Source organism: Tyto alba, unplaced genomic scaffold, assembly GCF_018691265.1.
Source record: "Tyto alba isolate M040663 unplaced genomic scaffold, T.alba_DEE_v4.0 Super-Scaffold_7, whole genome shotgun sequence".
Taxonomy (NCBI): Eukaryota; Metazoa; Chordata; class Aves; order Strigiformes; family Tytonidae; genus Tyto; species Tyto alba.
In genome coordinates this window covers 30,210,119-30,235,562 of record NW_024881328.1, presented here as the reverse complement: position 1 = coordinate 30,235,562, position 25,444 = coordinate 30,210,119, and the positions used below count along the sequence as shown (strand labels likewise).

The 25,444-nt window shown below is 43.8% G+C and overlaps 1 protein-coding gene across 6 annotated transcripts in view; it reads left to right on the top strand.

Moving 5' to 3' along the window:
• Nucleotides 1–25,444, top strand: part of PLEKHM3 (pleckstrin homology domain containing M3) — a 132,041-nt gene that overhangs the window by 13,129 nt on the left and 93,468 nt on the right. For all 6 annotated transcript variants that reach the window (XR_006164573.1, XM_033010917.2, XM_033010918.2 and 3 more), the window contains one exon: nucleotides 10,583–11,518. Coding sequence is in view for 5 of the 6 variants with exons in the window: in XM_033010917.2 (XP_032866808.1) it covers nucleotides 10,583–11,518 (936 nt within the window). In the remaining variant the exon portion in view is untranslated. The remainder of the gene's footprint in view (nucleotides 1–10,582; nucleotides 11,519–25,444) is intronic.

The window sequence follows — 25,444 nt, the reverse complement described above, 5'->3', positions numbered from 1 at the left end:
ATTTTATAATCTAAATAAAAGCAGGACTTAACAAAGAAATTAAAAAAATAAAGGGTTGTGAAAGCACGTGTGTGTGTGAGCGTGTGTGTGTGCATGTGTGAGCGTGTGTGTGTGTGCGTGGGTGTGGGTGTGTGTGCATGTGTGTGTGGTGCAATGACTCCAGTTATGAATAGGTAGCCTATTTAGAGTTAAAACAAGCCTTTTGAGTCAGGTTTTCCAGACAAGTCAGCTGTTTTGGAGTATGAAAAGCAGGTGCCTAAACGTTTGTATTTGTGGATGTGTGCATATATAAATATATATAGTATGTAGGTATATGTATGTATATATACATATGCACACCTGTAGATTATTGTGTTATATTGTGACATAGTTGGTGTAACCCAGAGAAGGGTGCTCTTGGTTGATAAAGGCAAGTATGCCTGATGTTATTTCTGTTTATGGAGAGATATTGCTTCCCATAGAGTGGGGGTCTGTTCCCATGAAAGAGGTGCAGAACAGGAACACACCTGGAAGCCTAGAGACAGAGCTCTCAGTTTTTGTCAGCTATATCCGGGACATCTCATGGGTTTAATTTAACATGTAACATATGCCCACAGAAACACCACTACAGTCTAGCCATTATAGGTCTATCCGTATCTCTGAAAAAGTTTTAAGCTTAATCTTTTTGGACCAATTTCCCCACACAGCCCTCAGAAAGCCATTCTATATTTAAAGACCTGTTCATGTACTTATTCAGTGAGAGTCGTTTCAAACCACCACTGGATTCCCAACCTGCCAGAAGCAAGTCACCAATCCAGCTGCTGCTGAGCAGCAGAGTCTGAGGCTGAACTGGCCTCCCTGCTGTCAGTCCAGGGCTCAGGCAACTCCAAGAGTACATTGGGATGCACCCTAATGCATTGCACCTCTGTCTGGGATGAAGCAAATTACATTCCCCTCTCCCTTACATGCAGATACAAGACAGCACAATGCAACTGTTCATAAAAGGAAGTAAAATGAAAAATGGAAACAGTGATGTAGGTTTTTCTTCCCCTTCCAGCAAACAAAGAGTTTTTACTAGCAGCTGCAGTGCTGGGACGCCATTGCTTCTGAAGTCAGGGACTGCATACTGCAGTCTCTTCCCGCTCTTGGGTGATTGCTGCTGTGCTTTCAGAAGCTGGGCTGTCTGCAGGGGTGTCCTCATTTGACCCTGGCTCCCACTTCAGCTGTTCCAGTCCACTTTGCTTAGAGATGTCAGACCCCAGGGAGATGCACCAACCTTTTGGAAGCCCTGGAAGGGCCTCGCTATATCCAGAGTCAAGTCTATAGCAGGACTTCAAACTAGTGTCTAGAACAGCTTGATAGAAAACCTTCCATGATATAACCATGAGAAGAAGAGAGAGTACAAGAAAGTTGCTATGTGTACAGGTGGATCTAACTGTGGGATTCCTTAAGCTCATTTGTGTCCAGGATTCAGTCACCCCACTGCAGTGTGTACCCAAAGTGTGCCGCTTTAGTAGTAGCAGTGCAGCTGAGTTGTACTCTTCTCAGACCCTCAGCAGGCACTTAGACACTACTTAAATGCAGTTAATCCAGTAAAGTTTTTCTCCATACAGAAAAAATGAACAAACTGTGTTAGAGTGTGATATACTCTTTATCAACATGATTTCATGTTAGACAGTTTGTAGTTGTGACTTACAGCTGTGAAAACCTCACATCTATAAAGTAGTTCTGTGAAGTATAGCCATATTAACACTCTTAAGAAAACCAGAAATGGACAGATTTCCATGAAGGAAACTCTTGGTTTTAGACTGTCTGCAATAGTGCCAGGTATCTTATAGCCCATCTGTTCCACAGTTTCTATATGGTACCAGGAACAAGTCCAGTTGCTGTGCTCATTACTGCCAGAAGTGTAGGTCTCTTCAAAATGTTTTGGTTTTTTTTTTTTTTTTTTTTACAGAAGAGACTCAGTATGGTCAAGTTCTGGGATCTCGGAGGTGAACTGAGCAAGGGAAAGAAATAGATTAGTAGGAGTAGCTGAAGAACCTTTCCCAGTTCTCAGGTGTAGCGCAGCAGCAGTCAGTACCTCTAAGGTGCTCAGCCCACACTTTTTCTGTTGCTTTTTGCAGAGGTACGAGGCATTTGTCAGTGCTTGCTGTGTGCCCTACAAGAGGTTTTCTGCATGGGATGTTTGAAGGCAGGGGTACCTTCTTTGAGGAAGGAGAACTTCTGTTCTCTGAAAATACACTCTTTTAACCTGTTTCCTTAACCTGTTCTGTTCAGCTGCTGTGCAGGTTTTAGGAGGTAGCCATGGTATTTCTTCCCTGTGTGTTTACAAGAGAGCCTGCCATAGAGTTTGCTGCTGCTGTGAGCTGAGCTGAAAAGAGAAAAGCAAAAGCAAAAAAGTAGATATTGCAGGTATGTGTATCTGGGACTGATAATTATTCTCCACAAAATACTGAAAAATGTATTTTAAGGTTGGCTAAAAGCTTGTTGCAGTGGCTGAAGGGGTCATAGTGGCCACAGCCTGTGGAGACATCCCTTTCCAGGGCTTTAATACAGATTAAATGAATGCATTTAAGATACCGAGAGCAACTTCAGCTACTCCTGTTAGTCCTGATTGCAGTAAAAGACTTCCCTCTGGAGCCTGCAGAGGTCTCCCAGTCCTGCAAGGCTGGCCGAGTGGCTGCATAGATTAACTCTTCACAATTTTTTTTCCTTATCTTCATAGTATATTTATTACTATGAGCTTATCTCTTCCTGCTGCTTGCTTTTTTATAATACAAATAAAATGAAACTGGATCCTTTCCATATGCTGTGAAAGAAAAGGATCTGAAAAGAAGCTGTGCCTTTTGGGGCAGTGTCTCCTTAGGCCTGCTGGCAAAACAGCTAGTGTGCTAGAAATGAACACTGTGTGTGCTACGGAGCAGTGTCAAGCGGTAAGTGGAGCAGAAGTTGTAAGCAAATTCAAGGCAGGCTTTTGTATTTTTGGGCTTGTAGCCTGGCAAACAAAGGGAGAATGCTGCTTCTATACTATCCAGAGAAAGCTTCCTTAGATCGTTAAAACACCATGTGTGAGCAGTTATCTTTGATAGTCATGTGAATGTTTTCATTCAAACACTGCCACTCCTGAGAGTGTGGGTGCTATAGTGTGTGTGTCGTGTCCCCCCCCCCAGCTGTTTTGTTCGCCTGCCATGACTGTGAGCTTGGGAAACTCCAGAGCTATCACTGAGGTGAGCACCTGCACACTGACGAGTTGTCCTCACTGCAGAAGACTGTTGCCTTATGCCCCTCTCCAGCAAGCCATTATGGAGGTACTCAGCCAGCCCCGCTGATTTTGGCCATATGTTTTGTCAGGAAGCTGAGCCTGTGGGGTGTTTGCGGCACTGTGGCATGGCAAAATAGACATATTGGAAAAAGGCGACTGCCTTAAAACTGGCTAACAGGCCAAATTCTACTGTGTCTGAGGCCAGGATTTTGCCTCCTCCTTTCAACTGACCAGTTTAAAAAAATACCTTTTTCTTCCCCACGTCTTTACATTTTTTTTAATCTGTCTGGGAGCCTAGTCATCATTTGGGACACTTTGAAGGTATAATTTTGTACTCAGAGTTTGTGCAAGGGACGTTTCAAGAGAGGCTTGGCCCCCTCTTTATATAGCTCTTGTACATCTACGTACTTCTCTAGTGTATTTTTGTAGAGATAAGACATCTAAATCTATATTCATGAGCAACACACCACTGATTCACAGATTGGGGACTCAGAGTGATCCTTGAGTTCTGAAGAGTCATTTTACAGTGCTTCTTTCTCTCATTCTGGCAACCACTGTGTTGGGGTGTTTTCTTTGTTTGCCAGATATCCTCACCTTTGACAGCAGTAGTGGTGGTTGGTACTAGCTCTGTGCCTGGGACATTGGCTCGTGCAGCATTTAGTGGTACACATCAGTGTGCTGAGCAGGTTTGTGGTGGTGGGTCACAGAGCAGCAGACAGCAATGTCATCAGTTGCTACTGTTGTTATCCTGCTCAGGGAGAAGGTGTAAAGACAGCTAGCTGGAAAGGGGAGGTGTGACAGGTATGAGAGCTGCTGCAGAGGTGGAGGCGGCCAGAGATCCTGAGAGGTCTGATACACTGGAAGTGTGACATGCAGCCCTCATGCTTCCCCTCCAGTGATGGCCAGGTAAAGCCTAGCTCCTGACCCATCTACCAGGGAGGTTTTCTGAAGCATAATTGTCATTTATGATTTTGCAAAACACCCCTGTAGCACTGTCTTTTATCTGTAGTATGTAGAAACTACACAGCCAGGGCAGACTAGTAGGCCATTAATTGCCACTGGGATGGCAGAACATTATAGGTCTGTGGTGTTGTGCAGAAGATAATGGTCCTGCCATCTGAGAGGCAGGTGTGCGGAAACAACACTTCTGCACTTTCCCCTCTGGAGAGCAGGAAGCCTCAAACCACTTGGAAATAATCCCAGAGGTATCAAGCCAGCTGGAGAACTGATGCTCCCCCTATGACCAATTTATTTTCAGCATTAAAAGGTAGTCAAGAAAAAGGTAGCTCTACTGCAGAGATTTAGGGCCTTTCAAGATATGAGGAGGCAAAAATGTTACTTGAAATAGAATGTGAGTTGGATGCCCTCCACTGCAGGGACTGTCTGTGCATCTTGCAAGAGATAGCTCCTTCTCACAGGAGATTACAGTTTAAATACACCACACAGTAAAGATAGGGAGGGTGAGTAGGGACAAAGAGAGGTGAGGTGCTTTGCCCAAAATCAAATGAGAGTGTAATTTGGATCAGCTGGCTTCAACTCTTCTGCTAGATGGTACTTCCCCACTAACCCCCCTGGCTAATTCAGGGAGTGCAGCATGTGTTCCCTGCAGGCTGACTCCTGATTGCTGCTCTGGCTTGGGCACCCTCTGAGCTGGAAGGGCCGTGGGGGCCTGGCAGAGAGCAGCAGCAGCAGGGGGGGCTAGGCTGAGCAGCTGCCTCGAGTGGAGGGAAATGTGACTTTGCCTGGGAGGCTGTGGAAGGGTGCGGAGTGATGGAGAGGGGAGTGCGGTAGGAGGCCATGGGAGGGGCTCACATACAGTGGATAAATTCACAGTGCAGGAGGATTACAGTAAACAGCACTGATGAGTTTGGTTGTGAAGCTGTTCTGGTTGGGAGGGTTATTCTTTATGGAGATTTTTGCTCTGTAGTTACGACACTCCATAAAGCTAATGAACAGAGTTTTCATCTCCTGGGGCAGTGCTGATTGCTTCCAGTGATGTTGTGATGACTTTCATAACTGAATTTTCAGGTTGGTTGCTATCATTCCTTTAGTGGTGTCAGCTAACTCTCCTCATGTGAACTGACCCTGTTTTTGTAGCTTTGACAGTCACTTTATACCCTTTCTTTCTTATCTTTAAAGATGAATTTAGTGAAATTGTAAAAAAATCAGCAAATCCATCCTCATTTGATGATCTTCATTCTTTTGCAAGTGCTGCTGTTTTGTGCATCTCCTAGCTGGTAGTAGGTAGCCGTCTCTTTCAACTCATACTTCTGTCTCTCCCAGAGCTGAGTCCTGTTCTGGGTTGGTCTTGCACTTTGATTGAATCCAATCTCCTTCTCCACTGCCCCCTCGGCACAGGCTCTGTGTCAGCATGCACAGGGTGCTGGTGGTCTGATCAGCAAACCCTATACAAGTGTTCAGCTCACTGCAGAGGAGCAAAAAGGAGAGGAGCAAAAAGAGATGGAGAGGCTGGGTAGCCAGGATCCTGTAGAGTTCAGCAGAGTTTCTCATACAGTGCCACACTTGAAGGGAAAGACATAAAGAATAATTTGTTGTTTTAGCCTTCTATGTAGGCAGTTCATTCAGTAGGGAGCTTTTTGGTGAACAGCTAAGCCAACCTCACCAGCAAGGTGTAAATCTAAGATGAAGAGTTTGCAAGTTCAACATTTTCAAAGCGGGTTTTGCTTTCCCTGGGCCTAAGGAAGATGAAAAAGCGTGAATGCTTTTCTGATGGGGAGAGATGCTGTTTCTTTATGTAAATGAATGCAAACGGCTTCCTAGTTACAAGTCCCAGTGCTGTAGAGGTCCCTTGAAAAGGTGTGGCACTGGGAGAAAAAGCCAGATTTGGCTCCAGGACAGTCATCTGCTGGAAATCCGTGGCCAAATACCAATATTATTTCAAGACCAAGTGGCATCAGATATACTTGCCTGAAAGACCTATGCCTGCAAATCCAGGTGGGAAAATAGGTGGACTGTATTTCTAAGTAGGAGGGAAGTAGACATTACGGATCTGAGTCACACTGGCTGAGGTACAGTTTGTCCCTGATCTAGGAAACCCCAGCAAGCAGGTGACTAGCCCAACCCAATTTGAGAACATTTTAGGTCCCAAAGGTGTCTGTTAAGTTCTATGGAAATCCAACAGGAGGACTATTGACAAAAACTCTGTAACTTATGCTCATCTCTTACTAAACACTAGAGAATCCAAAGAGGAGTGCGACCTCAAGAGACAAACCCCTCAGAAACTAGGCATCTCTGCTTCTTCAGTTCTTCTTCAGTTACTTGATATTACTGTCATCAGAAATGCTTCAGTGGTAGAAAACAGCAAGTTTTCCTGCCGTACCACCAGGGGCACAAGTACAGGCAGTTGTTCAGGAGCATATATCTTCTGGACATGCTGAGACAACATTTGGGCTCCCTCTCCTGTGGTGCTGGTTGCACCAACTGCCCCCAAGTGTGGAGAGGGGTAGGTGTATGCTCAGTGCAGGGTTCCTTGCTGGGACAAGTGGGTAGTTCCCAAAGGAGAGGAGAGATGCTGACAAAAATATTGCCCTGTCCCCAGCTGCTGAGTCTCTCTTTGTTTCCCTCTGCCTTCTTCCCCCTCTTCCCTTGAAATTATAACTCCAAATGGCTCAGGCGTGGGCCATTTACTGTGATTATTTCCCTTTTTTTACTCTTCCTCAATTTACTATGCCTGTCTCTGTAGGGAGGAAAAGAGATGCAGTTTCCATTTGGAAGGTGGATGGAGAGATGGTAGCGTTTGCTTTCTGAGTGGAAAGGTATTATCTGGCACACTGCACGTTGAGGAGATAAAGGAGCAGTGGGTTGTAAGGTATGTGCGTGTATGTGTAGCATATGGATTCAACCTGTCTCTGCCAGCATCTATTGCCCTGACCTAAACGATACAAGGCATTTGAATTTTAATCAAGTTGGTCACTGGTTCTGTCCCAGTTAGAGTGAGAACCAGTGGAGCCGATTCACAGGAGCTTGAAGGGAAGGAGTGGGGCTAAGGAGGGAGAGGGGGGGTGCCTCTGTGAAAGGCAGGGAGAGATAGCCTTTCTCTAACTCAACAAAAGACAAGCAAACCTGTGTGTGGATGAAGGAGGGGTGGCTGGGGGAAGGTTACGAGTTGTCTTATTATGGAGAAGCTTGAACTGTCATCTGTACTTGATGGAAGCGAGGGAGATTGCAGTTGGAGCTGCAGAAGCGCTGCCTCCCTGATTGGATTAATAGAAAGGGAAGATGACTCTAGAATGGCTGCCCATTATCTGCACTACAAAGGGATTAGTGTGGGTTTCAGAGAAATTAATGGCTTTTGAGTTAGTGCAGAAATACTAATGAATGTCAGGGCCAGAAATGTACGGTGAACAAAATTGGTTCTCTTTTAGTGTGTGTGCGTGTGCACGCATGTATCTATCCATTTGGGCTATAAAAGTGTGCTTTTTCTCTACCATTTTGAGTTTTAGATTAGGCTTTCAGTTTTCATATTTAGCTGAAATACTCTTGAGTATCTTATTTGTCTGCAAGGTATAGTTATATTGATTTCTTTTACACCTTTTCAGACCTAGTGCCAAAGTAGCAATTTTTAAATTGTTGTTATGCTTTTAGTCATATATGCAGGCAATCTTTGTAGGTAAAGTGGAGCGTGCTTTGAACATAGTGTTAAATGCAGGCTCCATGCTGAGTATGTGGGTGACATGGGGAAGTTGAGGCTGAGCTGGCAAAGCAGAACCAAAATATGTCCTTTATGTTAGTGTGGATGGGAGGTAGCATCCTTCCCTCATTTTTTAACCCTCATGAGGTTTGCATACTCACTTTAAGTATATGAAACAATTAATTCCTGTGTATGTCCATTGAGTTTAACTGAAACTTGTTTACTTAATCCTTATAAGTCCTTCAAGTTGGTCTTTATTGAAGAGTTAGCCAAAGCTTTTATGCTGTTGCTGTCCTGAATACTCCCCCTGACTGTACACAAAACTCTCTCAATCAACTACAGCAATGCTTTCAGCCAAGGACAGGAGCATCTCCTCAGGCTGTAGGTTACAGCCCAAATTCTTCTTTCTCACCAGTTGGTATCAGAAGCCCTTTGGACAGCATCAAATACTCACAGTCCCCAGACGCCTTGTGCCCCTGGGAGGATAGACAGACTCACCCATTAGCCAGTGGTCGTGAGAGCAACTTGGCTAGCAATCCTGGCCGTATTAGCTGGGAAGCCCAGTACAGATGGGGATGCAGTAACTTCTACACAGGCTCATCTATAGATCTTTGTTTCCAAGCTTTGTCAAGCCCAGATGCTTCTGTTCTCTTAGCTCTGCTTTGAAGACATCCTAGGTATGTATACTCAGAGGTGATCATGTCTAAACCCTGTTAGAGCATGGCCTGTTAATATGAGTGGTAACTGGTTAAGCTGAGATGCTGAAAATATTTTGCACTTCCAGCTGCCTGCCCTATTCCTCTTTCAGAGGTTGTCACCCTGAGGGCAGAAACCACGAGTGAAACAGCTCCAGTATTGCTGCAGTTTGTAATGTTACGTGTTAAGGTCAATTGATGCTGATTTTGTTTTGACCTAACCGTGCTGGGCAGTGGATGAGGAGCTGTTCCCAGGTGACTACCTTGCTCCTGTGTTGGGAATAGCAGTCTCCAAGGGAGATGGACAACTGGAGGCATAAACATCTTCATTTGTGTCTGTTAATTCTGCCAGTGTTTGTAAGTCAAGACTCATTACAGGTACCCTTACTGGAAAGGTGAAGAAGTCGTCAAATGGGAGCAAGAAGTTGTACCTCTGGGCTGGGTTGTTCTGGGGTGCCAAGTGTTAAAGTCAGTGTTAGAGCGTAACAGTGAATGCTGTTGAATTCATACAAGGACCAACAAAAATTGTGTAGAGCCACATGTCCAGTCCAAGGTGAAAATATGACATTTGCATGTATTAATGGTGTCTGAAGTGGTGCAAATCAGATTGGACCAAATTTTACTCAGAAATCTTTTTTAAATCACAGAAATGCTTTAGGTAATTCCTTTTAAATTCGTATCACTGGAGCCTGAAGTGACATGTATGGCTGCTTTTTTGGGGACAAAGAAAATTCGCCTTTACTTCACCTTGCGCTGAGGTTTGTGAAAGGTTCTGCTCTGAAGCACTGAAGGTGCTAAGGCACTTAAATGTATGTGTTTGAGTCTGGGCAGCCTCTTACTTTTAATTTTTGGTCACGTCTGCTGGTCCTGAGCCTGATTCTCATAAATCAGCAAAGCTCCGTTCTACTAAACAGAGGTGTACAAAATGTTCTGGTCTCAGTTCATGCTGAAATGTGGTAAGAAACTGCTGTCGTTGGTCACAGTTCTCCATTCCTCATGTCCAGGGTAAGTGCAGGTGCCGGGTGCAGTGCCGGGGTGTGCTGGCAGCCGGGCGGTTCCGGCCGGTTCCGGCCGGTTTCCCGCCTCAGCGCTGTGGGGCACAGCTGTGCCCAGCAGCCACAGGTGGGGCCTCTCTGGCAGAATGTGTTTCAGAAAGGGCAGAGCACTGCACGGAGGTGTGAGGGAAAAAGTGTGAGGAGCAGCCCAGGGTCAGAGGAGGAGAAGGGAGGTGCTGCAGGAGCCAGGGCAGGGATTCCTCTGGGGAGACCATGATGGAGCAGGTATCGCCCAGCAGCCCCATGCTGGAGAGGGTGATTTCCTGAGGGAACTATGGCCGTGGAGAGCTCACACAGGAGCAGGTTTATCCTGAAGCACTGCAGCCCCCTTGAAGGGACCCATGCTGGAGCAGGGGAAAAGTCTTGTGGAGGAAGGAGCAGCAGAGAAGAACAGACCACGCCGCTGCCATTCCCCTTCTCCCTGCGCTGCTTGGGACAGTGGTGAGGTAGAAGGTTTGTGTGTGAAAGCATGAAGTTGAGCCTGGGAAAGAGCAGGGCAGGAGGAGAAGGTACCGTTTTAATTTGTATGTGTTTCTCACTGTTGAAATCTACTTCAGTTGTCAATAGATTACTTGATAACACTGTACTCTTCTGGACTAGGTTCTGGGAGACTTGCAGCATTTTGTTGCTCTGTCACTATTCTGGATAATCTCAGGAAAATTGCTTTGTTTCTCTGTCCCTCTGTTTCCCTGTCCCTTTTTTTAAAAGTGTTTTGGTACTTCCAGGTATAAAAGTACTGTATTCTCACTGGCTCAAATTTAGAGTCAGTGCTTGTGTTTGATAATTATAACCTACTGGATGAAGGCTATTTCTGTGATCCTGTCCTCCAGATATATCGTGTGTGGGTAGAAGACATGTATAAACCAGAATGATGTAGCAAATTGAAACGATTATTTAAAAAGAATTAATGGTAACATTCTCCTTTTGTTTCCTCTAGAACACAAGCCAATGTTCCCAAACATTCTGAAGAAGGGATACTTAGAAATTAGAAGAGACAATGACAGCCACTGGCAAACCTGTTACGCTGAGCTCTCCCCATACAAACTGTATCTGTATTGCTTGGACAGCAGTGGCAACCAGACTCTTCCCACCGTATATCCTCTTATGCATTTTCAAAGGGTCACTGTTACTGGTTGCATTGAAACCAAGGTGGTGGACGCTGTCCTGTCAGACAACTCACAGCTACAGCTGAAGGCGGAGTCCTCATGGGAGGCTTTGGACTGGGGACAGAAACTCTGGGAAGTGGTGCGTGCTTCTGTGCCTGCTTTCACAAGACAGCAGGAGAAACTGGAGAATGTGCCAAAGCCTGAAAATAACAGTGACCTTTCTCAAACCAATGGATTGTTAGAGAAGCCTATGGAGCTCTTCCTATCCATGAATTTGACTGAAAACACTAAAGAGTACCAAAATATTCTCAAATCAGGGACTCTTTATAGATTAACTGTCCAGAATAACTGGAAAGCATTTACTTTTGTCTTGAACAGGTCTTACCTGATGGCATTCCAACCGGGTAGGCTTGATGAAGATCCTCTGCTGAGCTACAATGTTGATGTGTGCCTGTCGGTCCAGACGGATACTCAGGATGGCTGTGACTCTTGCTTTCAGGTCATTTTTCCTCAAGATGTCCTCCGCTTGCGTGCAGAGACCCGTCAGAGGGCCCAGGAGTGGATGGAGGCACTGAGAGCAGCAGCCAATGCTACAAGAAGCTTAACTCAGAATCCACAGGTCACGCTTAGGAACAAACCTGGAGACTGGCCCTTTGGAAACAATCTTAGAAAGAGCAAGCGCCAGTCTGTGACCACCAGCTTCCTGAGCATCCTGACCACGCTGTCCCTAGAGAGAGGGCTCACAGTTCAGAGCTTTAAGTGTGCAGGTAAGCAACCATGCTGCAGCATCTGCACCCACTCCTCTTCTGCAGGAAAAGAAAATCACCTGGAAGAGCATGAATGTGTTTTGGCAGCACACAGCTGTTCCCTGCCTCCCACTATGGCCATAGACACTTTGGTGTGTTAGCCTTTCTTTGCTCTCTGTAAAATGTGGAGAAAAGCCTGTGGGATGTTCACAGGGGTTCACCTGCATTTGGTGAGCAGTTCTGAAAAGTTAGATCCTGCACATACAGCAGCACTATGTGGGCCAGGGCTACCTTACAGGGTGGCCGAGCAGTTTTCTTGGTTCAGGACACTGGAAAGGTGGTCCAGAATCAAAGGGAATTCTGCATACGGTGCAACTTTGAGCACTTTTGTTTCCTTTTATTACTGTGTCTCCTCCAAGTTATTTTTGGAACTTGGTTTCAGCTCTGGGCCTTTTGGGGAGATTCCTCAAAGCATATATGCTTCCCTGAAACACCGTCATGTGGCGATGTGTGTTCTAGCACTGAGGTTCAGGCATGAGCTCATCTTCTTGGTTATTCCCTTGAGGCGGGGGTGAAAATATGACCTTAAGCCTCTGCATCTGATTGTAAATTTCCGTTCATGACTGCTGACTCTTGTCCTAGGGAAGATCATGATTTTATCCAGTTTGGGAATGAAGTGAAAATAGAGAGGACCCATGTGAATGTTGTTCATTGTCCTTTTGCTTTAGCAAGGTGTCTTAGTTTGGGCTGAAATAGAGTTAATATTCTTTTTCAGGGACTAGATGAGTGCTGTGTTTTGGATTTAGCTTTGGGTTTGGTATGGGAAAAATGCTGATAGCACACTGATGTTTTCAGCTGCTACCGAGACTTCAAGGACTCTCCGACTCTCCATGTCCTGCCCGTGCACAAGGGCACAGGGAGCAGGGAGGGAGCACGGCCAGAGCACCAGACCCTAATTGGCCAGTGAAATATTCCATATCATGGAACGTCATGCTCACTGTATAGAGGAGGGGTGGTTGGGAAGGAGCTCTCTCGCTTCCAGGATCGCGATTGCGGGATCTTGGTATCTCGGGGTCGCTGGCCGGGAACGGGCTGGGGATTGGTCAGCGGGTGGTGAGCAATTACGCTGTACATTGCCTGTTTATATATTTCTTTTTGTTTTCCCCCCATCATCATTATTGTTTTCATTTTATTGCCATTATTAAACTGTTCTTATCTCAACCTGTGAGTCTCCCTTCACCCCTCTAATCCCCTCCCCTGTTCCCAGGTGGGGAGGGGGAAGGGAGGGTGATTAGCTGCTGCATTGTGGTTGGCTACCAACCAGGCCTAAACCACGACACAAGGGCACTTTTGTGGAGTAAATTTGGGCACCTTGTTCCTAAATTATACTCTCTAGCTGGCTTTTGTGAGCTGTATCAGAAACACCTTTTCTGAAGGGTTTTCCTCTTCTGTTATGGGAGCTGTGAGAGTTCTTCCTCTTCCCCACTCTGTTCTGGGGTAGGGGGTCAGATGTGGAGGTCTCCTGTTGCTCTAGAACCACACATGGGTCTGTGTGGGCCCAGGATCTGCTGTCTGGCCTGAATCCCTTCGGGGGGGGGGACCTGAGCCCCAGAAGTACTGGGTTGCCCTCAGAACTGGTTGTGGGTGGAGCTGGCTTCATCCCTTTCTGGTAGTCACCCGCAGGTGATGTTCCTGCTCACCTCTCCACAGTGCATGGCACCCACCTGGTAGCCACAGCATCGTGACGGTTGCCCTCCCTGCAGTTAATGATTTGGGCTTCTGCCTGAATTCAGTTCTATTCTTGTCCACAAACTGTTTGTATGACTTCATGTCAGTTTTTTCTGGGAGTAGTTATGTGCCAAACTGCTGTTGAAAATGAAGGTGCCTGGGTCCTGTGATAACTCTGAGTACCTGAACACTATTGGACAGCGGTCATGTCTTACCTTTAAGTGTGGTTGTGAGAGTGAAAACTTCAGGGAGACTCTGGGAATGGGTCAAATAAGTATTCCCAAGATGAACTCAGCCCAGTGTGTTACCCAGCAGACAGCCTTGTGAAACTCAAGAGACAGCAGAATTTACATCCTCATTTTAAGATTATGTCCCAGATGACATTAAAATGTCATTCCTTTCTCCTAATTTCTTTTAATTCAAAGCTCCATAGAGGAAAATTTTGTAATTTTGCTTCATCCTCTGACTGAGGTCCAGGAGAGTTTCAAGTGAGCATTTCCAGTGACCTCCTCAGAAATAGAATCAAGCCCTGTAATGGCAACAAAATGCATGTCTTCAATGTAAAATACGTTTTAGTTTTGCATTATGTAGTATGGGAGCAGACTTCTCTGTGGGAAAGGGTGGATTTCCTTTCCCAAACATGGGATGATTCATATGCATTCACTCATGTATTCCACACAGAAATAAGGTGCTCTGACCGTGTCAGTGTTGCATGGGGTCTTTCCCTGATACATGTGAGGTACTTCCAGTGCTGCTGTGGTCTCCTTTTAGTCTGCAAAACTGAACAAAAAGTCTCGTGCAGAGGAATGTGAGTGGTGGAGAGTCTGTGAGAAGCCAGCCACTGGGATTCCTTGTACCTGAGGATAAGGATGCACAGCACTTCCTGTAGGAGGGGACCCTTTGCTGTCTGCCTGAGACCCCTAGAGCTGGTCTTCGAGAGTCAGCTGGAACTTGTAGTTCTTACCACGGCTTAAAGAAATAAACTATTGTAATTATAACAGGGAGAAACTGAGGAAACTTGTCTGGCTCATAAAAGTTTGTGTTGAACAGACTGGAGACACCCCAGCAAGCTGAGACTCTTGTACCTTGCTCCCTGCAGGCAGTTTGTGCTGTACCCCAGCATGGGCTGCTGTTTAACCTAAGGGGCCTGCTGTTGGTAATTACAGCTTGCAGGCATTGAGAGTGGTTTTCCCCAGGGCTACTGGGAGGGATAAGCTTGGAAAAGGATGAGGAGGGGGGAGGAAGAAAAGTTTTGCTGTGAATTCTTCAGCCATTTAGTGCAAATTCCTGTAATTACCGTCTTTGTGTCCTGTCCCAATGGCACATAATACAGCAGAAGCCTTTCCTAATTGAGACCTTACAGGAGGTACAAATCCCTCCTTTGTTCAGCCTGACAAATTAGTGCCAGAAAGTGGCAAGGTCCGAGTGGGAATCAAAGGCAAGCAACACAAAGATGGAACTTAAGGCTACAGTAATAACCCTCTCTAGTCCTGCAGGGGTGGGAGGGAAGGAAAAGTAATGACCAATGAAAAATGAAGGGTTTTTTTGTTCTAAATTCCCTTGACATGACAGCACCTCAGGGCTGCTTTATTTATTTAGGAAAAGTGATTAAATAGTAATACAACAGAGCAGACCATTGTCTCTCAGGCTACCCCCCTTCCTACAGACCCCTGCTGCCTTGGCTAATTGATTGACAATGAACCTCTGATAAAGAAGGTTGTAGGGAGGACCTGATGGGGACAGGGTTTTTTTATTTATTTTCTCTTTGCAGTCTTTGTGGGGTTCCCCTCCTCAGTTGTTTTTTTTTTTTTTTCCTGTTTGAAATGCCCTCTGCATCTCCCTTTCCTTTTCTCCCTCAGTAAAAGCTTTTCAAGGGACTGGTCCCAGACAAACACTCACAAGCAGGTAGGGAAGAATGCAAATGTCTGTGCCTTGCTATTGACAGGTTTATCGGGGAGCACAGCACTTTTCAACTCGTGATATAAGCCAGGGCGGTGGTGTCAGCTGTAGTCACGGGGTGGGGGGGAACAAACTGTTGATACACTGGAGTCAGAAGGGCAGCTTGAAGAAAGTTTTCTTTTGCTTAATCAGCAGATACAAAAGCTTCTCCCCACATTTCTAACACTCTGCCCTACTGTGGAGGGCAGGGCATTATTTCTCATCGTTTCCAAAAATGAACTAATAGGCCACCGATTAACAGCAGAGGCATACTTTTTATAAATGCTTTTACCTTTGCTGCCATTATTTATATCTTTGGCTTGGAACAGCAATACGTTTTGGAATGTGGGGTTAACTAGAAACTGCTGGCACTGGAATGGCAGCCTCCTCTGTCCTTTGCATGTTCATGTAACTGCAGGCTTGATCTTGCCCTGGTGCTGGGGTACAGGAGTGTTCCCGTGGGAAGTGTTTGGGGCTCTGAGCAAGAGTGGCATTTGTGAGCGTCAATCTGCTCAGGTGAGACTTCAGAGGGACCTACACCTTGTGTTCAAATGGATATGAAGTGGAAGTTGTTTGCAAGTCCAAGCTGGTAAATATCAGGTTTTATGATTTGTTCTTTAATACGTAGGAAATGGGAGACGTATCATGTTAGAAAGATCTGTTGGGGGTGTGTGTGTTACTATTTTTTATGTCTTTACTTTATTTCACCTGAACTCAAGAGAAATCCCCAGATTGATCATGTCACAAATTTGGGATGAGGTGACTTCCATGAAAACATGTGTTTGGCAAGTGCAGTGTCTTGCAGACAGCAGTAGCTGGTTGTGAGTGCTCCAGTGGCTGTCCTGTCTCCCTGTTGGGCTGTCTATGGGCTCCTGCGGAAAGGCAGGCGTTTCTCCTGGAGGGTCTGCAAGGAGCAAACATCCTCAGCTGCCCTTCACTATTGCTATTCCCTTGGCATGTGGCTTCATGTTTCAGTAGATGGGGAAGACAAATGGCCTCTGCCCTTGCCTCCTGTTTTTGCATAGCTCCTGTTCTTTTGATGTCTCTCTTCCTTTTCACCTTTTATTTTTTCTCTCCCTGTCCTTTATTAAAACAGACATTTTTTCAGAGAAGTCAGTTGTGTCTGCCAGGAACTCTTGTTCCTTAGACAGCAGGTCCTAATGGATGTGGCAGTTTCTGCCTTCTGCAAAAGGTGCTCCACACCTTTTTATTTGTGTGGCTTTCTGCGCTCCTCTTCTGGGGTGCCTTCTGTCTTTTCCTGCCTGCTTTCTCGATGTCTCCTCACATGCCAAAAGGATAAATACTGCTATTAGGGCTCCACTGACTTGGCTGGCTGAGCTGAACACTAGGTACAGAGAAGCCAAGGTTAGTAAATGGGCTATTTTCTGAGCTTGCAGCCCTGTCAAATTGAGTAGCAGGTGGAAAGCTGTTGGCTTCCAAGGAGTCATTCTTCCTCTAGTGCTGTCAGCAAGTTTGTAGGTGGGGGACAGTCCAGTGCAACACACCCAGCTCGTGCAGCCTCTGCTCTAGCTCATCCCACTGGTCTGAAACCAGCCCCTACTGTGGTAAAGGTAAAGTTCCTTTTTTTTTTTTTTTTTTTTTTTTTCTTTCCCCCTCCCGTCAATGAAAAGAAAGTATTTTCCCAGTAGCTTGCAAGCCAGCAAGTGTGATTAAAAAAAAAAAGACAAAAAATTGAGCCAGGTGCAATGTTGACTTTGTTGAACTTCTCAAAAAGCCATATAGTTGAAACTTCTCAAATGCAGATAGTTGAAAAGCATGGGTGCTCTTTCCTTGATTTTAGCAAATACTTTGTGAACTGTCATCACACTCAGCACATATTTATAGCATATCCCTCAAATAAAAATACTAGGGGACAAATCTTAGAGAATGTAGCACAATAATAAAATACCAGAAGGTCCTTTGGAAGGTTGTCAGCACTCTTGGCACATTTTTAGTCCAAAATAACAATTGTTCTCACCTGTCCAGGGCTTTTAGGATTGTGCTTTCTAAGTGCTGCATGTATTTTGTGTTTGGTTTCATTTCAGTTGATCTTTTTGTTCAAGACTTCAGCAGCTTTTTGCCTTCCCTGTATTTGAGACTCTGTAAAATCCCCTGAGAATGTGTTTTGCACTGTAAAGGTTTTATTGTTTAAATATCTTCACTCTCGACCACAGTCTTCCAGTCTTATATGTGACTTTCAGGCCCTGTTTCTATTGATTCAAAAGTAAAACTTCCACTTCTAACAGTGGTATTTCTAAACTCTTATTCTTTGCTGACCAGAACCAGCTGAGCTGAAAAAACCTTGTCTATGTCTAAATCAGTATTTGGAAAATACCCCATGTTTAAACAAGGCCACTGGCTTGTTGGGGAGGAGTGGGGTGAAGGTTTCCAGACAAGGGTGACTTGAACTTGTGTAGCAAGGAGTACTTAATTTGGAGTGGACCTACATGTTTCAAAACACAGGGTTGCTGGTCCACAGTGCTTTGCTATGTGACAGCTTTTGTTTGGGGAAAGATCAGAAGATAGCACATGGTATCTTTGACTTGCTTGAGTTGATGAAACCTGTTATCAGTGATCAGTTATGATCACAGAAGCCATTTAATCTTCAGCGGTGAGTGAGCTCTTCATCTTTAAGATGGCTTGGCTAGGGGAAATGGCAGTGATAACTTTTAGCTTTGTCTAAGCTGGTAGAAGTTAGGTCCTTCACCTTCCTGGAATTTGGCTGGCACCTTTGCAGAGTGAGATTTTTCCCATTCGTAGGATTTGGTTTGGAGTTGGCCTGCCACTGCCCAGAAGGGCAGTTTAGATGAGTACTTGGCCAGTTCAGTGCCTGTCCTGCACCCTGATGTGCGCTTTGTAAACCTCAGCTGGTGTTTTACTGACTTCTTTGCCTCAGCCCTGCAGGCAACAGCTGATACAAATGTCTTGGCTGATGAATCTACATATTCCACCTGGCAGGTTTAAAGGGCACCTGTGCTGCCTGTATGGGGATAAGTGACCCCATGGGTCAAATCTGCTTCAGTGAGCAAGTCTGCAGGTTTTCGGTATGTTCTTTTATTTTTTTTGTTTTGTTTTTTTTTTATCACAAATAAAATATTTGTGCTTATTTCTTTTACTATTGCAAGCTCAATTCAGCCGTGTGTGAGCATGCCTCTACTCTCAGCATAGGCTCTGTGTTTGTCCTTGGCTATGCCATGTTTCTTCCCTGCTTGCGCATGCTAGGTATTAATTTCACTGCCCCTAAAGAACTTTTGGTTGCTTGGGGATTTTTTGGGTTTATTTATTGTGTGAAGCCAGTCTTAAAGGATCTTTTGGCATAAAGTTTAAAGAAGAGAATGCCAAAACCAGGGAGTCTAAATATCCAAGTCTCACCTTTGTTGGGATGGAAGAAGATACATCTGGACAAAAGGAAGTGTTTTTAGACCTGAAAACTCCAACAGACACACACACACATGCCCAGTTCTTCTCTGGAGAACCCAGAGGTTCCTCATGAATTGTGTTAGAAGAGACAGCTTTATTTGTTGGGCTAGCATCTTTTAAATCAGTCGAGCTAGATTTTGCTAATAAAGGCCTTGCCTTCACAGAAAGGCACAGGCAGGGTATATCTGCACAATACTTTTTCTGCACTTGCAGTTTATACCGGGTCCCTGTTATCATGACTGTTAATTTAGCTTCCTAAGAAAACAAACCTTATGTTATAATGCTGTTTGCTCACAGTTTTACCCCTGCCCCAGAAGATTTTAATCTACCTGACTGTTTTAACAAAATTTGACAGAGGAGAAGAGGTAGCAAAGATGTGGGAATCTCCAGGGTTTCACAGAAGCCGGTATCATAGGGACCCCCTCTTAATGCTGTTCTGGAAAAAAAAAAATGTGATGTGCACTGTATGTTTGCTCAGCATCAGAGCTTTCATGCAGGTGTGCACCCTTGAGGGACAAATACAGAAGGAAAATGGCTGCTTTAGGTCCACTACTGCAAAACTAGGGAGTTTGTGTGTATGTTGGCCCCTACCTTCTGTCACATGCCAAAGCAGTGTATTATTGGCAAAACTATTACATGTGGATCAGATCAGGGGGAATGTAAAAGAAGTTACAGAACAAACCATAGGCCAACTGGTGGGAAGATTTCAGGCTCTGAGTCTGGCCTTCTGCAACCTCAGTAGGCTCTGATACACACCCATGCTGTGTAAATCTGAATAGTGCATATGCATATAGTGCTGTGGTAGTGATACATGACCAAGAAGAAATTCAGCCAAATAGCATTTGCAAAAAATATATAATCATGCTTACTGCACAGTTCTTTCTCATGTTAAAAGGAGGTACAAAACCAGCTGTGTATTCAAACAGAGACAGAGCTGATTATTTCTAGGTATGTTAATGGATGCTGTATCAAATAAATGAAACTTGGCAAACCAGGTAGCCTTCAGTGTAAGTAAATGAGTGAGCAGTGGAGGGGTAAGCAGTCTTCAAGCTAACTGCAGAGCAGAAATGAAAACTGAGTTGAATAGAGACTTTTTCTGCTAAATGACCTGGCCACAGCTGAGGATGCTGGCACCAGTGTTTGCTCTGATCACACAAATGGCTGGCCTGCTCTTTGCTCTGTCCTTTTGTCTACCTTCTCAGTATATAAAACCAGGCATGAGTGTAATCAACTGTAGGAATGGGAATACCATTATTAATTATGCTCAAATTATCTACTTTTAGCTGGCAGACTTGAAGAGCTGGCCCAGAGAGTGTGTTCAGTCCCCATCCCTGACTAAAGAGCTGGTGAATTACTGAATCCTGCCAGTAAGTCATTCAGCAAGACCTTCCGTTCCCTTCTGTCAGGCAGCACTTCAGAATATCAGCAAAGTGCCAGATATTGCAGAGAATAATCCTATAAGGGCATGGAGGAAAGAGTAGCAAATTAGCTTGAGGTAGGTATATGGTATTCTTTCTCAGTGCTGTTGTCCTGGGAATGGGGAGAAAGGTGTTGAAAGGATCTGCTAGGAGAATGCAAACTGGCCATGCATGAAAGGATTCACAAACTATAACTGTGTGTGAAGCATGTCTTTAGCTATTTGTAATTCCCTTGGAGCAAGTTCTCTGGGAAGAATGGTGTCTTGGCCCTTCTCAGTATTTGACACTAAAGGTAAAAGAAAGTATATCCTGGTGAAAGTCAAGTGGGGAAATCCAAGCAAATAAAATGCTAGTTTCTAAAAGTATAGTTTTGTTGCAGCCATTTGATGCATAGCTAGTATTTTTTGGTCCAAATTTATTGATTAAATGTTCTTGACTTATATATGCAAAGTGCAAGCTTACACTTCAACATTTATGTTTTTTCAGTGTTACATTTGCAGGCTTAACCACAATTCGTTTTACTGGGAAGGCAGAATTTACCTGTGTAACCTGCAGCATGCTTGTATACTATCTTCTACAAATGATACCACAAACATGCAGAATGTTGCATATACACATATATGTGCTTGTTTCCACCAGTGTTTGGGGTTTTTTTCTTGATTGTTCATCTTCTTGGAGAGGGTCACAGCTCTGTGTGTTCAGCATGACTGATGTTAAGGGCATTGTTTACTTCACCTACCCCTAGCAGACTAAATATTGGATATCTACACTAATCCAGTCTTACTGATTGGAAGAGAGCCTGTGTGCCTAGAGGATGATTCATCTCATCTGCCTTGGAGAGATGCTCTGTGGCAGTGTGTCTGTGAGACATCGCTAGTAGGATGGGATGGGTCACTCTCTGGAGTGGCCTGTCTCCCCAGCCCGGGCTAGAGACCGTAGCCAGCAAGCCTAGGCTGGGTAGGCTAAGTTAGCTGAGCTGGATTATGCTAGACAGGAAAGACAGAGCTATGCATTGTATCTTCAAATGGCAGTAATGAAGATGGGAAGGCTGTTAATTTAGGGCTTAGTTCTTATTAGACAGCTAGTAGTCAAGATTTCCATTGACTCAGAATGGAATCTATTAAAAAAAAAAAAAAGTCTGGGAGTTGGGGACTAGTGAACCCTTCCTTGTTTCTGGAGAAGCTGATCTAGGTTATAATTAAAGTGGGATTTGTACATTGCTGACATAAATAATGTGAGATTTAAATGCTGCTTAGATAATTATAACTGGATAGGGCTTCAACACGTGGCTTCAACAGTGAAAATTTTCTGCGTTTAATCTGTTAAGGTTTTGTTGTTTTTTTTTTTTAAGTCTGTAAGAAGCTCACAAAAAAAGTAGGCAAGGTGAGTAAAGTGTCAGACTTTGCTTAGAGGTTTATGAGTTTTTGATTACTTCTTTAGAAAGAGAATTGCTTTGGAAAAAAAGTAATGCTGGGAAAAGGACAAAGTGTAATGCAAATTCAAACCTGGGTAGGCATGAAGGAGAACTGAGCTGTATTAAGTGTCTTACTCGTGAGTTTGAGTTTTCCCATGGTAGAGTGAATTGGAATAGATTCACAGAAACACAAGGCCAGCAACTGAAGTAATTCTCACCTTCTCTTTCTGTTTGTGCTGAGCAGCTAGAGCAATGTTGTATGTCTGATCTAACACTGAAAATTTCTTGCTGTGGTCCTTCTGTTTAGTCTGCTTTATGGCTTTATCAAGCTGAAAGCTTTTTGAAGTCTGTGGGTCATTTTCTTTTCTTCATATTGTATGTTGGTTTTAAGTTAAATAGCTTCTAAACTAATCTGTCACAGATTTAATTATGGTACGCAATCACAGGGGAGTTGCTTTTTCCTGATACTGAGCAAGGAACTTCATTGAATAAAGAAAACAGTTGTGTACTTAATTCTGGTTTGGTCTTCCACTTTGTCTGTTTCACTGTGGAGCTACTCCAATCTTTTCTTGCTAAAAGATTTAAGAAAAAGGTATATGGATTAGAAGAATAGTTGTGTGTGTCTTCCTTGACCATAAACTATACAACACCCTGGAAGTTGTGGAAATGGTGTTTTCCACACTTTGCAGAAGAGGAATTGTGTTCGAGTGTCGTTGATTCCTCTTCCATACTATCCTCACCACCACCTTAACTCAAGGAGAGAGACTTGTTATAACTTTTAAACCTCAACTTCCTGTAATTCTTTCTTCCCAAAGTCTTAGCACTTGGAGATGAGCCTCTTGATGTTGATGTGCCTGCTCTGCTCACAGACATGTTGTTGAGAGAGGTTCATCTGTGCCCAGCAGCACTTTCTTGCTGCTATTTTTTCTAACCCCTATTTTCTTTGCTTGATTCCATGGCTGTTTTGTTATATTTTCTGTGATGAAAGGTTTGGGATTACTCCTTCCCTCACTTTGCTAACAGTATACCTACAGCTACACTTCTTCCCTCTGTAGCTTGCTCTATAACATCCTTTAGGTAGGGATGATTTGGGGTAATAGTAAATACGGCAGTATTCTCCTTGCTCTAGGCTCAGGGTTTGGCAGACCTTTCTACAGATGTTATATGGATAATATTCTTTGTGAGCATTGGGAATAGGTGAGAGAGGCTTTGTGAAACTTGTGCTGCTTTTTCCCCCCATCCTGTGGAAGGTGCTTTCTCTAGCTGTAGGCAAGTGTTTTCTCTGCAAACATGAAATGGTCCCTTCCCCCACCCTAAACTATTTGTTGAGTTGTGTTATGGATCTCTGAGGTAGTCAGCTACATCCGACTATCTTACTGGGAGGAGTGCTCAAGCATTTAAAGCCAGGAATCGGTACTGGCTTTGCTTCTGGTAAACATGATGGCAAGTTTATGTACCTGAGTGTCCAGGTGCAGGATTTACAAGGGTATTAAGCCACAAGCTATTCTTTCCTCCTCTTCTTTCTCTCTCACTCTTGTTCTATTTTTTTCTATCTTAAAAAAGCCAAAGTAGCATAAGTGGTATATGCCACAGAAATATGTTTGTCACACTACATCACTTTGAACTGCATAACATCAAAGAAAATCAGTGCTTTGATAACTTGATTTGAAAGGATTGTAGAAATAGCCATCATTATGAATCACAACAGATAGGAATGGAAAAGATGGTGATTTTCAAACAGCAAAGATTGTAAGGTAAGGGAAAATGTAAGGTAGGTGCCAATGCCACATTCTCATCTAAAATACCCCAAACTTAAAACTGCTGTGTAGTTTTGCAGAATATGATTTACTTGAGGATATGAAGAGGAATGAGAAATACTCTGTGTAAAAATGTATTTCCGAGGAAGGAGGAAACAAATATGGCCTCAGAGAAGGGCTGGAATAAGGGAGAAAGCAATGCATGCTGCTTGGGTAGGAACTTCTTACACTTACTCTTCTTTATAAAACCATCCTTCCTGAAGGGAAGGGCATCCAAGATTGCTTGCTGAGACCCTCCTCACCCTGGAGGCCTTCAGTTCTTAGGGGCTGGACGTAGGGAGGGGGAGGGAAGCCCCCCCAGCACTTCTGTGCTTTGTCAGTCCTCTCCTGAGGAATCTCTCTCCATGGACTGAAATGTGTTTCTGGCTCTAGGAGGTTGTAAGAAATTTGGCCTTAAAATGGTGACTTCTTAACTGCAAACATTTTTGTTTAGGATGATGGCAATTCAAATTGAAGTTTAACTTATTCTTGCCTTCAGACTAACAGAAGAGAGTTAGGGCACTAAGACAAACTAGCAGCCTGTGGAGTGGCAGGGAGTGCACAGTGGCAGTTAGGTGAAATCAGCGTGCCCTCTCCCTTTACCATCCTCATCCCCCAGACAAGTAAGTGTTGGTTAGTGGGGGATGTTTGTAAAGGTTTCAGTGACATTCAGTTAGGAGACTTCAGTCTCATTCAGATACAGCTTTACCAGTAGTACTTCATCAGCTGGTCCAAACACATTGAGCTAGAAAATACTACATGTCATTTAACAGTCTGTTTCATCCACTGTGAGGTGATGGCTTTGTGTAATGAAAGCTAAATTTGGAGCCAGTTGAGGTATAAAGATGGATGCTTCGGTGCTTTTCAGTGATAGGGACTTCAGAGGCATCTAGTGAGGAGAAAGATTCAGATCCTTCACTTCTTTTAGCAAGGCTGGCAGAGAAGAACATGCTGTACTAAAGTATTGCTAACAACATATAATAACAATAATAATAAATAACAAACATCTGCTCTGAGGGCTTTTTCCCATTTACCTTGGGAAAGGAGAATTCTGTCTTTTGTAGATTGCTTCATCTTGCTCCATGAGGAGAGGAGTAGGCATACTTCTCTATTTCTTTTACAGACAGTCAAGATTTACCTCTGTTGTGTTTTTAAAAACATCGGCTCCATAGCAACAGTGTAAGTATTTTCTGCAAGCATCTTCCAGGGCTACTAGTCAGATGAACAGGACTGGTATTTCATGTCTTGTCAGCTGTTCAAAACCTTCACATTTATGTATGAATGCATTTTAAAAATTTAAAAAAGAAAAAGTTCTATATGTACTACAAAGCTCTGATACTGAGCTTACTACCAGGTGTACCTGCTGACTTAATTCATAACAGCATAGTGGAGCAGGACTGCATGGAAACTTTTAATTGACTAGTCAGGAAACTGCCTGTTTTGTTTTTTTCTTAAAAAAAAAAAAAACAAAAAACAAAACCCAGGAATGGATATATGGGAAAATGTGTGCTTTGCACTGAGAGAAATATGAAGTTGCTGGCTTCTAAGTTCTGATCCCAAACCACAATCGTACATCATCTTTTTTTGTAACATACTACTGAATTACTTGAATTGACTTTACCCTTATAAAGGGCATACCTGCATTCTTTCTGCCCTAAAAATACTGCTTTGCAAAAAGTTCTGCTAATATTTACCACACAAAAATTATTTCTACAGTGATAATAGTTTGCAGTCATAATGTTCGGGTTTTCTGTTTGATTATTAGATAAGATGAGATCACATTTTTGCATTATGTATGTTGAGTTATACTGGTTGAGATATATGTTTACACTTATGCTCTGATCTTATGAATAGTAAAGGAGGAGACACTAACACAAGTATCTCTTTCATCAGCTGACCTGTTTATATATTTGTATTTTTCAAGAAACTGCATGTCCTCAGGGAAGGGGGAGAGAGAGATAGAGACAGGACATGTCTCACACTGATTCACTTGATAGTGTGTATTGCAGAGAATCTATGTCCAAATGGCTCTGCAGTGTGGAAGCAGAAGTGAACTAATTGTGTTGGTCAAGTTATTCTAGTTTGATTAGAGCAGAGGGGACATGGTAGCATCAGTTAATGAGGAGGAGTTCAATTTATGCCTAGAGTAGTTGAGCTGCAATCTCTCCTCAAATCAGGATAACTTCTACTGGGGAAAAAAGATGCCTACAGTGGGAGAAGTTACATAATTACA